General features: G+C 40.7%; 1 protein-coding gene across 2 annotated transcripts in view; it reads right to left on the reverse strand.

Annotated features, from left to right (window-relative positions):
• The window catches only part of NETO2 (neuropilin and tolloid like 2), a 56,138-nt gene extending 39,367 nt beyond the window's left edge, over window positions 1–16,771 (reverse strand). For both annotated transcript variants that reach the window (XM_061593959.1, XM_061593958.1), the window contains exon 1: window positions 16,663–16,771. In XM_061593959.1, coding sequence (XP_061449943.1) covers window positions 16,663–16,696 — 34 coding nt within the window. In that variant the 5' untranslated portion in view covers window positions 16,697–16,771. The remainder of the gene's footprint in view (window positions 1–16,662) is intronic.
• Window positions 16,772–17,257: the final 486 nt, after the last annotated feature.

A 17,257-nucleotide genomic window follows, 5' to 3' on the forward strand; every position in this document is an offset into this window, starting at 1 on the left:
GTTTGCAAAGAATGTCATTTCACTTTAAAGTTTTTTAGATTACTTATAACAATACCATAACAATTCACAAAAATAATTTATTCACTGTCTGTCAATACTTTGCAATTAATTTAGAAACATCTGAGGCTGCAAGGCTGTTGCATATTTACTTTGGAATAAGCCCCACTGAACTAGTATAATGCATATTTATTTGGGAGTAAGCCCCACTGAACTAAACCCCATAGTACTAGTAATTCCATTATGCATTTCTTTGTATGATAATATATTTCTGTTGATTAAAAACCTCCACATAGATATGCTTTAGTCATTCCCATTACCCATAATGGGGACTGATGGACTAAAATTACTGAAGAGTTCCCCACAGCTTCAAAAAAGCACTGACTATTGGTTTTTCCATTATGTATATTAATTTATATTTTAACAAATAATACAGAGGGCAAAAATTGCATCCTTGTCAGGTATCTGTTTTAAGCCTAAAAATAAATTAGAGTAATCTCTACTGACCACAGTCATTACTTTCAATTTATTATAAAACCAAAAAGCACCACCTTTAAGTCATTCCTAGAGCTGGCCCAAAGTAGATTATGCCTCTTCCCATGCCATGCACAAATATTGACCAGACTAGCAGTTGAATTTTACTTCAAAATCCTTCACTGCTCCTGAAGGCAGGAGACTAGCTTATGGGGTACAGGACATGTTGCATGGCACATGCACACATAGCTCTGTCCATTCACTGCCTCTCAGCATCTGCCACTTGAGGCAATTGCCTCACTCTTCCTAACTGTAAAGCTGGCCCTCACCTAATTCATATTTCAGCTGAATAAAAATGATATTTTTAAAGATGTTTTGTTTTAATATGTTTTAAACTCTGTTATGATGTTTTAGAGTGGTTTTAGTGTTTTTGTTTGCTGTCCTGGGCTCCTACTGGGAGGAAGGGTGGGATATAAATCAAATAATAAATAAATAAGCCTCCACTAAAGGCAGTAAAAATGTTTTCTGACAGTCTAAAAACACAGCTCTCATTTTTTTGGCTGTTTTTTTTTGCTAATATACTTACTACATGCCTTACATTATCCAAAAGTCTCCTCCTTAGTATGTCCACTTTGATCCAAAAAGATTATTCGCATATACTTTCAATTTAATTGGCCATAATAGAAATTAAAATCTTGTAAAAAGGATCTTGTAACAAGGCAATCAACCTATATGAGTCTGGATTCACATGAGTTTTCTCCTCCTTATGAAGGATTTCCCCCCTACGTTCCTAGTCTCCGAGATAAGATACTGTTGCAGAGCTGGAAAACAACAAAACAAAACAACAAAACTACATGCAGTGACTGGAGGGATCAATTATTGGAGAAATCAGTTAATAACATTTTGCCAGAAAGCCATCTGGGTCCAACAATTCATTATTTTTCAGTCTGTGTAATTCCCTGAGCTGTTCATGGTTCAATATTCATAATTAGTAAATTATGAAGAGCCGAAAATGTTTTGGAAGGTTTATGTTCCAATATTTATGTTGTCCTCCAGTTGGGCTATCAACAGAGTGTTTTCATAAAATGTGGAAAACTCCATTAAGATGTCTTTGGTTATATTATGTAACCTATTAATTCACAGTGCAATCCTATATATGCCTACTCAGAAGTAAGCCCCACTGAGTTCAATGGGACTTAGTCACAGGAAAATGCATATACTGTAGGATTGCAGCCTTAGTCCTTTTTTAAAGCAATTACATTTTTCCTGACAATTTCCATGCCAATAGCTTTGTTACCCATCTGAGCAAGATCACTTATGTTCCCTATTTTTCCTTGATAAGCCTTTCTTCTGTTATTATTCGTTCTTCATAAGGTGATATTTTCTAAGCTACTGTGTGCATAAAGACTTCATAAGGATCCCAAATTATTGGAAGCAATGAGCCTGCTATAATACTGTTCTGGGAAAAGTTCTGTCTTTCCACTTTTATTAAACCTTTGAAGGTTTTCATTTTGCAGTAGCAGTGTATCCAAACCCTGCATGTTACTCCTGTTCCACCCTACCCCCGGATTGCTTCTCTGTCATTTCAGACACATGTTCAGAAAGAATATCTGTTTTACTCTTTATCTGATCTGCCACTTTCTTTGTGGACACGATATAATCACTTTAAGAGTGGAAACAGTGTGGTATTTTACAAGATGCATATTATTCTCTTACAACTTAATTTCCCTCTCTCCAAATATCAATATTATTGTTCCTGATGCTGTTTTGTTAATAATTGAGGGCATCTCTGTTTTTTTTAAAATATCAAAATATTGGATTTTTTTATTTAAATTGGAATATTTTATTTAAATCAGATTTCAAAATAAAACAATTAGTAAAAAAAGAGAGCCTAGGTCAAAGATATAATAATGAATACTAATTATAAAACTTCTAATTGTATTCTATGAATATGTTAACAGCAGTTTATGGAGATGGGAGATAACCTGATCAGTCCTGTTCTGTGCTTGGTATACATGAAGTGCACACTCTATCACTCACTCACTCTCGGCCTTGCCTCTCTCTAAGTGCAAAGATAGAGAAGGTCAATGAATAGAGAATTTGGGGAGATGGAGCAGATCTGAACAGGGATGAGACCACTGAAGTAGTAATTCAGTTCTTAACAGCAGGTGTGGAGAGTTTTTTTTCTTTCTTTGGACTAATTCATTTTAAATTGAGAAATAAACTGGGAACTGTAAAAGCAGGAAAACTTGTATTTCTTTTCCAGACAATGAACAAGGAAGACAACTGTGAAGAAAACTGAGTTAACTGTACCACCCAATATTTTAAGTTTCTCATGTTGACTTGGTTGAAATTGTCTAAATTTTATTTTTTAAAGAACATTACATTTCTCTAAAAACTGAAATAGTTAACCATTCAAAAATCCATGTGCATGTTGTTTGTTGAAGAAATAAGCTAACCAGAAGAATAGATAATCTTATTAGTACAATTTAAAAGCCAGCTGGTGGTGGTGATTCTGGCACATCATGACAAAAATATCATTATTTATATTATATATATAAATATCATGGTTCATCTCCTGAATGACTTCACAAGTTCATTTTGCTTTAGTACTAAAATGACCAAATAATCATCCTATTTTTTGATGAACATTATTCTGAAAACAATTCAGAATAATTGCTTGGTGTGTACCCACCTTCTAATGAAACCTATATCTCTGAATATGTATTATGGTTAATATACTTCTACCAAAAAAAACATAGAATCTTTCTCACTATTGATTTAAACTGTGATTTAAACCTTTAAAATTGAGTCTGAAGGATCAAATCAACCCTGATTGAGGGGCTTCCTCAGTGCCACATTTACACTTCTCTTTTTCTAATATATATCAAATATATCCACTTAGATAGCCTCCTATGATTAAAAGTCTACATCTTTTAAACAGTAGCTTAAGTGGGAGATTTTTGGGATCTCCACTTTATAGTGTTTCACAAACAACTTTCAGTTAAATTGAAAGACATCAAGAAGCCCTCCATCAACACAGAATTGCTATGCCAAATCATATCATGTTATTGATACCTTGTTTGAGATTAAGCATGCACCTAATCTACCTTGCTCATTATTAATTAGAAATAACTATGGACATATTTCAGTGACATAGCATGTGCTTTGCATCGAAAAGTCATAGTTTAAATCCTTAACATCTCCTGTAGGGGTGAGAAAGACCTTCTAATCTCAGTATGATCCTCCTCTAACTATGGAAGTTATGCTCTTCAAGTCCTCAATTGGAGCAAGGGATCTTCAAGTCTGCAGTTGAGCTGTAGGGAGATGGCAAAGGTTGATGGCGCTCCAGCAAGCTCTGCCACACTCTCTCCTTGCTCTCATCCATGGTGAATCCAAATTCAGTTCACATCCATCTAGCCCATGTTATCTGTGCAGAAACTTAAGACAAATTCAATTTTTGTAATAGCTTTTTGACAAAGTGAATGTTCCATCCACTGTTAAGAAACAGGCCATGAGGCTGTTGATTGGACACTGGTTTGCTTTCGCTAAAATTGATTACCAGTATACCATTCAAGGACACTAGCAACTCTTGAGTTAAGGACTTCCGAGGCTCCTGAACTGAACCATCACTATCCAGAAGGCAGGTCCAGAGAAGCAATTCATCACTGATTCAGCACAAGTATTAAAAGAGTATTAACTAGCATCATTCAATTAAGCCAATTTTTTGATGTTAAAAGGCTCTGGATTTGCATAATTATGATTCTCCAGGGACAGAACTCTTTTTTCAGCATAGGTTGGATTCCTCTAAGTTTTATCACTGGTTTGTCTTAATATTCCTGCAAACCTCTCGGATTGGGACTGTGCCCCTTCAGTTTAAGCTTCAGCACACTGCTTGCACTAGATAAGTATAAAATAGCAGTTAAACATTAGGTAATCCACCCTAGAGCATGTGGATAAGGCACTTTCAGTGTTTGTTTTCAGAGATTCTAGAAGGCTTTTGACTGTTTCATGACTGCATGATTATAATCTTCCTTGAGACCAAAACTGAAATGCATGTGAACATTGTACCACTTCTCAGCAAGAAAACCTACACAGACCTGGGGACTGAGGATGAGGCTTATCACATTGACTGCAAAGCAGCTGGCTATAGCAGCATTGCTGTGTGTCTAACCCAGGACTGCAGTGGTGCAGAGTGAGGTGAGGCATTAAAGGACGGAAACTTAAACAGCAGCAAATGCAGTTACTAGGGAACCAGCAACAGTTCTTCAGCATTGTAGGTAAATCCACATTTCCTCACAATATTTTCTTTTGAAAGAAGATAATATAACTGTTGTCCAGCAGAATTACTACATAAATAATTGTGGTGATTCGAATTTAGAATTGAGCTTCCTTCTATCTGTGTAACTATTGAGCAAGGGATTTTATACAACCCAGGACTGAGAACACCAGGTGCAGCAGCATTACTGAAATTAAGTGGGTGATGCCTTTATATGAAACCTCTGGGAGCCCAATGTCAGAAGATATATATTAAAACCACAGTTTACTGCAAAGCGTAATTGAGACCGCCATGAGGATTTAGTAAAAAAGTATATTAGATATAAAGATCTTAGAAAACAATATATTAGATATGCATAATACATATATGCGACATCCTTTATTTTAAAAAAAGTTTTAAATGCAGGGCAAAAAACAGATACTGCCAAAATTTCTCTGCAGCATTGTGTGTCATGAATTTGTCTCCTAGGTTATCTTCTATCTTGCCTTTGTTACAGCCATTTGATGGCTCACATTTTCTTTTCTGAGCTTCCACTTGCTGTCATGACTAAAAACTATGTTGGGTATGGCTCCCTAGCCCTAAACAACAGCCAGCAGGTGAGCTTGCTATAACCATTTAATTCTAAAGGTCTAGAATGTATATAATGTAGCCCAGTAATTAGAATAACGTAATTATTGTGGAGCAATACTTGTTTCACGTTCTCTAGCCTTGCAGGTCAGTGCCAGGCCCAACAAGAGCTGGCTCTACCATACACACTGGCAATACCTGGGCCATGCCAAAGGAAAGGTGCAAGTCTTGGCTGTCATGATTTTCTGGCATTGATGTGTCCCCATCTGACATGACCATGTGCTTGCAGAAGCTTCCTTGATGCGGGAGTTTTGAGGAACACTCCTAATTTGTGCAGGGATTCCTTACCCTGCTGTGGGAAGCTCATACAGCCAGCACACAGTATAGCAGGGTGGGGAACATGTGGTCCACCACATGTTGTTAGACTACAGCTCTCATCATCCCTGATCATTGGCCATGTTGCCTAGGGCTGATGGGAGTTGAGTCTAACAACAGTTGGAGGGCCACAGGTTCCTCATCCCTGAACTACAGAAATACTTTTATTCTGTCAAATGCTAGAGGGCTGATAAGACATACTGCACATGTATGGAAGACAATACTGCATATCAAATTCTGCCTAATCCCATCAATGATTGAAGTACAAATTATATGCCTTTATGGTCATGCTATACATACAGTGGCCCCTACTTACTAAGCTCCAGAAAGTATGATTTGCAATCCTACACTCCTATAAAATCAATACTATGCATTCTGCACTCTGTGGCACCAAGAGCATATGCTTTTTGAACTCTTCCCACTGTAATTCTGAACCCTGGTCTACACATGCAATAGAATGAAATGATGAAATCCTGAAGTAGTACAATGGATTTCAAACTGTAGATGGAATGTGGGAGATTACATTTTTTAATCCTCTCTTGCATTTCTTTTTAAATCCTGTAAACTGAAACCTAGTACAGGAGGGTATAGACTGGGCTTGAACCTTTCTGCTTGATGTGCTATTTTTTATGTTTAAAATTTTTATAAAGTTTTTAATGATTAAGAACACATTAAAAAAAAGGATGCCCCCACATTTGCAGTTTAAGGCTGGAGATTCAAGATACAAAGTGACGATATAGACATATCTGGGCAAGATTAGGAGTTGGTACATTCAATCTCCTTAACAAAAAGTCTGGGAACCACTGCCTATGTTCTGGACTCATATAATAGATATGGATCCAATCCTTTCCCAAAACAACTTGTACCATGTAACTGCCTCTTCTTACAGACAACTATTTTCTTCTCCCCCTTTCGGCCAGTTCACACAGCAGTCTGTGAAGTCTTTCAGATAATGTTAATGTTCCTAAAAAAAAAAAATCCTTCCTTTTTAAGCACCAGATAATAAATTAGATTCTGTGCTAGTCCTGAAAATATCCATATGTGCCAGAACTTCTTGTTTTCATTAGTATTAATCTATAATAATAATAATAATAAACTTTATTTCTACCCCGCCCTTTTCCCAATAGGACTCAGAGCGGCTTACAACTAAAAACAACACCATTAAAACATACAGAGTATATTATTAAAAAAGAATTAAACTATCAGAAAAATTAAAACCATAAAATATAGGTTAAAAACAGCGGACAATTTAAAATAATAAAATCATATAATGTAATCACCAAACCTATGACACTTAATCCTGGTTGTTCTCTATCCCAAATGCCCGTTGAAATAAAACAGTCTTTACTTGTCGCCAGAAAGACGGCAAGGAGGGAGCTGATCGCACCTCACTCGGACGGGAGTTCCACAGCCTAGGGGCGGCCAGCGAAAAGGCCCTATCTCGTGTCTGCGTCATATGTGCTTGCGAAGGTGTGGGGAACACAAGAAGGGCCTCACCTGAAGATCTCAAATCCCGGACAGGTTCATGTAGGGAGATAATATCTGTCAAATAGTCTGGACCTGAGCCGTATAGGGCTTTGTAGGTCAAAACCAGCACTTTGAATTGTGACCGGAAACAAATTGGCAGCCAGTGGAGCTGTTCTAACAGGGGAGTTGTATGGTCCCTGTAACCAGCCCCGGTTAGCACTCTGGCTGCAGCTCTTTGTACCAATTTAAGTTTCCGAACAGTCTTCAAAGGCAGCCCCACGTAGAGCGTGTTACAGTAGTCTAAGCGGGATGTAACCAAGGCATGCATCACCCTAGTCAGATCAGGTAGCTCCAGGAACGGGCGCAGCTGGCGCACCAGTTTTAATTGGGCAAATGCGCTCCTGGATACAGCAGCAATCTGGGCCTCCAAATTCAAAGCTGAGTCCAGGAGTACACCCAAACTGCGAACCTGAGACTTCAGAGGGAGTGCGACCCCAGCCAGCACCGGTTGAATCCCTATTCCCTGATCTGCCTGCCGACTGACCAGGAGTACCTCTCTTTTGTCAGGATTTAATCTCAACTTGTTTGCCCTCATCCAGTCCATCACTGATGCCAGACACTGGCTTAGGGCCTGAACGGCTTCCTTGGCTTCAGGTGGAAAAGAGAAATAGAGTTGAGTGTCATCAGCATACTGATGGCACCAAACCCCAAAACCCTGGACAACCTCTCCCAGCGGTTTCATGTAGATGTTGAATAACATGGGGGACAAAATCTATAGCAAAATATGACTTCCCAACAGATAGTCTCCCATCTGCCACAGATGGTTAACTGCTTTTCTTTGCTGCTGACCTACTCTGGACATTGAACAGGCATCATAAAGGAGAAAGTCTTATTTTCCATTATTGGTCTCCAGGATATTGATGTACTACTAATTAGCTACCACCAAGAAAAAAGTTCTATATGTCAACCAGTCCCTTGGTTTCTAGATGTTGCTGTTATGGTTTCAGCTGCTTACTGATGAACTCTAAAAGTTAGATAATGCTAAACAGTGACAAGATGATGTAGCAAGTACAGCACTTAATACAAGGGGAAGGGCAAGCTGCTGCTCTCCTAGAATGTCTTTGCACTGCAAAGTTACAATACTAGGCTATGGAGAACCAGTAGTACATAGATTGTTCTGGTATACATATGGGCAAGGGATTTATTTATTTATTGTACTTAAAAGAGAGGCAATGTGGTATACTAGTTAGTGTTGGTTTAGGACCTGGAAGACCAATGTTCAAAGCCCCACTCAGTCATGAAGCTCACTGGGTAACTTTGGGACAGTCACTGTTTCTCAGCCTAAGCTACCTCAGAGATGTTGAGAGGATGGAAAAACTGTGTATGCCACCTTGAGCTCCTTGGGAGAAAAGGTGAGATGTAAATGTGACGACAACAACAATACCGCTCTTCACCCAAGGGTGGGTTACATAAAAATACAAAATTAGATAAAAGCACAGAATGTAAAATAAACCACAGTATTATAAAAAACACAGCAGCATATTAAAACGGTAGAGAGTTCACTAAAACTTCATCTTGCCTCCCCCCTCCAAAAGCCTGGGCAAAAGGTGCATCTTGACATGCCAAGAAGAGCTGTACAGTGTTGGTGCAAGATACACCTCAGAGGGATGAGCATTCCAAATAGTGATTGTATTGCTGGAATTGCTCTACAGAGCTCTGATTTCTCTTGAGAGCATGCTCCTGTTGCAGCTGCTGCCAAGAATAAATTCAGTCCCTCATGCTCATAGCACATCTGAATGGCTTTTATCCCATCCTAGAGGGATGGAAGCATACATAGGTAGACCTTTCTACCTGTCCTGCAATGAAACGATGTAGAGAGTCCCTGGATGGCTTTGTGTAGTGCTGAGGGCATCCAGAAAAATATAATGCTTAAGTATCTGTCCTTTCAGATTGGATAGTACTGAGAAATCTACTGAGTACAGGGGCGGGTGGTGGTAGTGGTTGTTTCGTTCTTTTTTTTCCTATGAGGCTCTAAAGATAAAAATCCATGTGAAAGAAGAGACTAAATTATTCCATGATGTTTTAGGAATGGCATAGGAGGTCTCTTAAGCTGGTAGGTCAGTGTGTTCTGTAGGGCTCTGAATTACTGCAAAAGTCTGGTTCTGTAAAACTGCAATTTTGTTTGAAACCATTTACTATGAATTCAGATGCTCTCTCTGCCTTGTGAAACTGTATTCTTTAAAGCTGCACTGCAACCACAAAGAGTGGGTGGTGTACATGTGTCAGTTCCATGGATACCGCAAACAGATCTGGAACTGTTTAAATACCAATCTGTGTTTGCCTTGCACACTCTTGCGAGAATTGAAGCTTTATGTGCAGTTGAATAAAGAGAAATAGATTCTGATACAAGAAAAAAGGAGTTTCTGACTGAGATGAGTTGTAAAGAAAGAATAGTCAATAAATCCTCCTTAACATAGCATACTGTTACATTACAGAATAAGGATGGAATGGTCCACTTAACCTGAACAAAATGATGCCCCTGTTCACACATAATACTGAGCCAAACCATGGCATAGTGTGAATGAGCAAATGTGCATGCTTCTGCAGAGGAGACTGTACTGAGCTAAGCCATATTTTCTTAGCATGTTGTCTGAACACAGGCTCATGATTTAGCTCTCTCTAGACAAACAACAAGCTGTAAACCCTAGCATAAACCTTAGTTTCAGGTTGTGGAATATCTAGGAGAGCTACACCACAAGCCTGGGTTTGGATAGCAAACCAAACCATGGCTTAGCTCAGCACAGCAATAAAACAACCAGGAAGGAGCAAAGTGGCTACAATCTCCTCTCCAGGAGCCTGCGTGTTTGCTTTTTCATACTAAGACATGGTTTGGCTTAGTGTTATGTGCAAGCAGGGCCACTGTGTTAGTAGTAGAGCCCTTCTGCTGTATCATGATATATATACTGTCTTTATATCAGACTCATGTAGGTGAGTTCATATGACTGACACACACCTGTAGTTTTACACAATAAAAAAACCTGGAAAACAAAAACCCAGAATTCCATATGACAAATATACAGGCTGTTTAACAATAGTTTTATTTAAAATTCCAGACAACCAATCACTTCCAATTGACAGTGATAAGTCTATCTATTACGGCTTCCCCTTTATCGTACACTTATTTTAAGAGAAGGAAAAAGAAAATCAATGAACATCAGCGCTTGTTTTTGTGGTACCAGCTTTTTGGCATTCTGAATTAAGAGGAAAAATAAAAGACACCACAGGCTACATTTTTCAGTGCCACTATCCAGAAATTCCATTTCTTTCACCATTGCAGCTACAGAAACAAACCTCCTGGAGGATTTATAAAATCTGATTGGTTTTCACTAAAGCTCATGTTGATTCTATAAATAGTTAGAGCACCCGTGTGTATGTGTAAAAGAGAAGCGTACCAGAACAGCATAGCTAAGTAGCAGATAAGCAGGCAATTACAGCAGATAAAGAGGCTAGACATTTGGGTTTTTCTAAACCAGTCCCCATTCCATTTGCTTTTTTTCACCTGCTTTATTTCTCTCTGCATCTCCATTTTTGTATCTTTTCACTACTAGAAGCTCCTTTTATTTTCTCTCTGCTGCTTCTGGACTGTGAAAACATTGTCTCTCAGTCCCTCCTACTGATAATGTAACAAAAGGAAGAAAGTGCTGCAGACACAAACTTCAAGAAAATACTATTCCACTATGGTTTCTCTACTGTAGGACTACAGAAAAAAATGATGACCTAGCAGCTAGGTTCTAGCTAAATGGTAGTGCAGAAGTTTAGAATGTACATCAAGTCTCTACAATGAAATGTTTGTCAAACACAAATTTAAACCAAACATCTTGCCAGATTGTGGAGGTGGTGGTGTGTCTGGTAACTTAAAGTCTGACACAAAGCAAAGCTCAGCAGGCTGGGCTTCTTCAGAATGAAGTAGATGCAATCATGTTCTTCAGGTTTGTCTGTTATACAAATAAGACTGTGTAGTAGGTTGGGGGGGGGAGAGATGGAACCATGGGGCAACTTTACAGCATGTCAGTTTCAGAAGTTAGAAGATACACACTTTTTCAAATCTTGCCAGTTTAGAACAAGATTGGTGCAAAAAGTCATAGCATTTATAAAACTGGGTTTAGCCTATTTTTGGATGTTTTGTTCTTATTATGTTTGCAGGTTAAACTGAACTTGGACATACAGGCTGAGATTCAAAGGTTCGCATACAGTGCTTCACTTGGACATCAGAATACCTCCCCCCCAATGAAACCTAACGTATGGGAATTCACCCCAAACAGTATACATTACACAATTATTATTTGCTAAGTGAATCACATTAACATTTTTAGATTGCAGACACAAACACTGTTAAACAGAACTGAGAGCAATCTATTCAGTATTATCAATTCTGCTAAACAGTATTACATCAGTGATACTGATCTGCCTTACTCTTCTTCACAGGTGCTCTGCTACTTGCGATTCCTAAGATTAGGACAGCTGTAAGCTCCCTGACATACTCTTCTCCTTTGCAGCTTCCACTACCTGGCACAATAAACACCCAAGTTTTTCATTGTTTTTAAATATAATCTATGTCAGGCTTCCCCAATGTGGTGCCCTCCCACCTGTTTAAGGCTACAACTCCCATCAGCCCCAGCATCATAAGGCTGCGCTAGCTGGGGCTGAAGGGAGTCCAATTCTCCTAAAGCAGCCTCTACCAATCTAGTGCCCTCCAGTTGTTTTGAACTATAACTCCCATCAGTCCCATCCAGCAGCTGTGCTGGAGGGCACCAGGTTGGGAAAGGTTGAGTATTTGGTTTTGCCATTAGTTCCTACAGGAGCAAGCAACTATTGCCACCACAAACTTCTGCTTGAGAGACAAGAAAAGAAACAAGGGTTACACAGTAATACAATTGGATTCAGTGGGGATAGCAGTTCAATAGTGGTAGCAGTAAGTCCTTGAAGAATGTATACACCTTTCTGTCAATTTCAATGCAAAACCTATTTAATCCTAGAACTATTAGAAGGCATGAACATTAAAAACCTGGCATAGTAGCCATAAGGGCTAAGAATTTTAACATACCAATTTTTTTAAAAAAAAAAATCTGATGGCAGCCCTAAATTTGTGATCTGCATCAGACTAATGTTTCTGACCAAGAACCTTGAGCCATTTCCCCTACATTTAAGAAAATTCTGATAATGCCATTGCTGAATTTTAGCAACTGTTCATTAACCTATATACCATTCCTCTTCTCAGGTAGTGGGATCACGGGTTTACAGCCATCCATCACAACAGGGAAGGGAAATCCCCAGCAGAAAACCCCCAGTTGCTATCAGGCAGGTGGAAGATACATGTCACATCCTAATAGTGATGAGGTACACTATGACTACTTAAAAGGGGATGCAGTATGGGCAATAATATAACACCATGTTTTCCCCAAAGTACTGGTGCCTCATCTCACCAAGACTATACAAAACCAGGGGGGAAATACACAGCATATCTGCTGAGCAACTCTACTGTTCCATTCTCCAAAAGAACAGTCCTATATGTGAATAAAATGCTATCTTTGTCTATGAGAAACTGGAAAGGTAGACCAAAATTTATACTTAATATGAAGTAGGATGAACTACTCTGTGTGTGTGTGTGTAAAAATAACACATATCTTAATATGCTACTTCCTCTTCCATTGTATACTTCCATACGCTTGACCAACTCTTGTAAACATAATTCCAGGTTATTCAATCAATAAACCAATTTATTATAGACAGTCAATATTTTTCTATTCTTTCAACTGATTTTTTTAAATATTATTTTTAGAGTTAGAAGTTGACCCACAAACTCCTCTTCTACTCCGGAAAGTATTACATAAAATAGGTCTGCACAAATGCAACTTTTGGATGTGTCTAGAACTCAGTGATCCTTGCAGCCAAAGAAAGAATTTATAGGGTTTATAGGAGGAATTGTATGAAAAAGTTTCCCAGCATTTGGCAACCTTCCTAGAGCTTTTTGGAGACAGAACAAAGACACAAACATCTCAACTATCTTAAGTGGACTGGCCACTTCTCTTCTCCTCCCAAACATCTATTCCTTCTTTTTAATCAGTTGTACAATCCACAGGAATTGGTGGTGGGGATCATGTGGAGAGATGATGTTCTTTTCGGTTGGTTTATGATGGGGGGAGGTGTATATTGTGAGGAAAATGAATTCATTAGAGGCATCAGATGACTGTTTCGTTAAACGGTTTCTATATAAATAAAAGCAAAGTTATTAATAAGACACATTCCTTTTTTAAACCGTTAGCATATTATCTCAGCTAACAGTGGAATCACAGGCACATGACTCTCACCTTTATGTACTGAGGGGTTTTACAATGATTACTAGAGACCTATTATAGCTTGTTTCAGCATGGAGGCAGATGGTCTCTGGTTTCATGCTCCCCATAGAACACAGCAAGCCTTTTGTGAGTGGAAAATCTGGAGAATTAATTCTACTTGAAGCAGCATTAGCTTCCATTCCATGATCTCTCTATATGCCTCAAAGGAAACTGTAAAGTAAACCAAAGGCAGCTCACGTCCCAGAAAATAAAGGGCTGAAAAGAAACATAAAGGTCCTTCTATTGTTAACATATGATATAGTTCTGGTGCCAGCAGTCGGCCATGCTGGGCACTGGCTGAGGGCCCCAGAGGCTCAGAAGGGCCCTTCACTAACCTAATCCCACTATGCTGCCACTCACTGCTATCTCCACCCAGAGAAAGGTGAGCAGTGCTGCCATTTTTAAATGGAAGCCAAGCTCAGTTCTAATTTTTGATGGCTGGCCACCATCTTAATTTTCTCAAAATGTAATGTCCTGCCCTACAGATCCATGGAGCCCTGGCATCTCCAGGTAGGACTGGGAAAGACTGCTGTCAGAAACCCTGCCAGGCAGTGTAGACAATACTGAGTGAGATGGATCAATGGTCCAACTCAATCTAAGGCTGCTTCCTACGTGAGTTTGGAACAAATATGCCACTGAACTCTGGCCTCAAATAGAAAACATTCAGCATAAGCAGTCCCCCTATCACCACAGTTCTATAGAACAAGCAGTTAAGTTTTAATAAATACAGTGAAGAGCTAAGACAGAAGGAAATTCGGTAATTCCTGTTCTGTTTGTGCAAACAATATTTAGATCATCAGCTGGAGACACCTTCAGGAGCCTCCAGATCAATACATATTCTATACTGATGTTTTCCTTCTCCAGCTAAAACAATTTAATAAGTTTTCTCTTCAGTAATGTTCAGTCTGTTCTTTGCTGCTATCATGCAATAAATTTTAGTATGAAAGATTAAAAATGAGTATGGAATATGAAGTCATAATGGGTGACAACCTACTCACTGTAGACCCAAGTTACTTAGGTTCATTGATTTCAATGGGTCAACACTGAATATGATTAACATTAGATATCACTTTATATCTCTGAACATATGACTGCTATTTGTGGGTTGTAGTAATAAGACATAATGACCCCACCCTTCTGCCCAAAGCAATAACATGTGAAATTGTTCCTTATAGTTCAACAGCTTAAAGTAAGAGGTGTCTCCTATTATTTACAGCTCTACCATACTCTGCAACTAGAGAAAACCTACGAATCCTTAAAGTTGCAGGCAGCTGAGGGGAAGTTCCACAGGCACCTGAACTGTCTTTGTTTGGCAGCAGAATCAGAATTCCAACCACTCATTCAAAACCCAGGCCTCTGGGATCTTCCTTGGGGCTAACTCTCAATCACTACTCAGCCACCCCCAGGAAAACAAATGTCCTCAGCTTCGTAGTTGGACTGAAACACACTCAGATGAACACAAGGAATCAACTACTGATGTTTTCAGGTGGGCAGTCTCCAGGCACTACACAAAAATAAAGAGGTGGGTCATACCAAACCAAGGTTTTGGAGAGAGAAAACTGGGGAAGTGCCAGCTGTCACTAGCTACAGTGACTGCAGGTGTTTTCAGACAGGATATAGCCACAGATCCTATTGGAACAAAGGAACGTCTGGGCAGTTTGTTACATAATATCTGGAATCTGTCATTTCTCAATATAATGCATACTTTCATAAAAGTCTTGTGTGAACCCAGGCAGACAGAAATGTAAGTAGGCATCTTGCAAGCCACAGCCATACTAAGCATCAATGACATTTCCTTTGACAGGTAAGGGCACCTTGCCAGAAATGTCTTGACCCATCCTCCGATTAGTAGATCTAGGCCATTGAACTTTCACAATGAAAAAGTGACACAAATCTGGCTGAATCTTATTCTTAGGAAGGATGGGGAGGGAAGATACTTGCTTATCACCAGCAACCTTGGGCTTGGAGGACAGAGGTGCAGCCACAGTTTTTCCAACATAAAGTCACAGCACACTAACCACACTGAGGTGGAGAACTGAAGTCCCTACTGTGCACATAGGGCTCTGGTTTCTGCATGGGTAGGGTTTCTAGGACTGAGGGGGAGGGCAAAGGGAAGAGAAAAAAGTAGTGCGCCAGTCAAGAAATCCAAAATCTTTATGTGGGGGACAGAGGATGGTCTGCTCTTTTCCTTTCACTGACAGTCTCAATACTTTTTGGTTATTCTGGGTGTCCAGATTGTCATATATTGTACCAGGAGCAGTATATACATACAAGAATGCCAAATCACCAGAGGCAAGAGAAAGGGTGGTTGAAATAGGTCCACCTCTCTAGTACTTCCCAGGCAGCCTAAAACCAATGAGGCTGGAGCAGGATTTACTAACCAGGTTTAAGAACAGAGGTGGGGGGAAAAGCTGTCTCTCCCATACATTGCAGCATTCTCAGATTAATGAAACTTGGGGGTAAGGAATGAAGAGCAGAATACTCCACACATCCTAAAAAGTCAAAACATGGCTGAAACTAGAGAAAAAAGCAGAACAGCACAATCACTCACACGCCCACATCCCTTTCAGCAGGGCAGCCCCGGGGATGTCCTGAGGGGCACCTCCCACCCCGCCTCAACCCCTACCCTTCTGTGGCGGGAAGATTACAGCAACCATCCATGTCTATCCACATGTGGCTTTTCTCCCAGATGTCAGAGATTAACCCCACTTAACCCCTAGAGTGGACAGGGCTCCCCCCCCAAACATCTGGCTGGCCACTTTGGGGGACTGGATGCCCAGAGAGATCCAGGCAGGTGGGTGAAATTAATTCTTCTCCTGAGGTTCTTAAAGCTAGTTTCTTCTCCAAAGGTGTATGCATGTATGCACGCGTGTGTTTCCTTTCTGCCATGGTCGTCTTGGGAATCCAGATTTCCAAGGAGAGGAGAAAACAAAAAGCGAGGCTTCCCTGTTGATGATAATAATGGCAATAATAGAGGTGATGGAAAGGTAAACAACGATGACAACAGCAGCAGAGACTCTCCTAATTATGTGATAATAATGATGAATGAAATCCTAAACTCTCCAACCTCCTTTTCCCAAATTTCCTCTGCCCGTCTCGCTCTTTTACCTTCCAGCACCGAGTAGACCTTGACCAGAGCCATCTTCCCGCTGCTCCTCCGAGGTCTCTCCCGGCTCCGCGCACCTGTGGCCGGAGAGGGGGTGAGGACTGTGCACAGCCCTCTCAGCGTGAGGGGCTCATCCTCTCCACACCCGCCGCCGCCGCCGCCACCACCATCGCCCCCCGCGATGGCGACGACTTTCCCCACCCCTCGTCAGACTCGCTTCCCCCTCCGCCGACACGACATCCTCGAGTCCCGCCGCCGCTGGCCACGGCTCCAGCCCGGCCGCCCCTTCATGCCCATCAGGGCGCGCCTGGCGGGAAACTTGCTGAGAGAAGAGGAGGAGGGGAGGATGGGAAAGATGAGCGCGGCGGTCGGGGGCGCCGCGGCGCCGTTGCCGCCTCAGCGCACGAGTCCCGTGAAGCGCGGCGTGTGGAGCCCTTGCGCGAAAGGAGCAGGAGGCAGGCGCGGGTCCTCGCTCGGCTGAAGCGGGCTAGCAGACCTCCCTCGGCGGCGTCGCCCTCGAGAGCCAAAAGGGAGAAGCCACGCCGCTTCCCGTCCCCTGAGCTCGGTGGGACAGCTGCCGCTGCGTGCCGGGAACGG

This window comes from Rhineura floridana, chromosome 13 (genome assembly GCF_030035675.1).
Source record: "Rhineura floridana isolate rRhiFlo1 chromosome 13, rRhiFlo1.hap2, whole genome shotgun sequence".
Classification (NCBI taxonomy): Eukaryota; Metazoa; Chordata; class Lepidosauria; order Squamata; family Rhineuridae; genus Rhineura; species Rhineura floridana.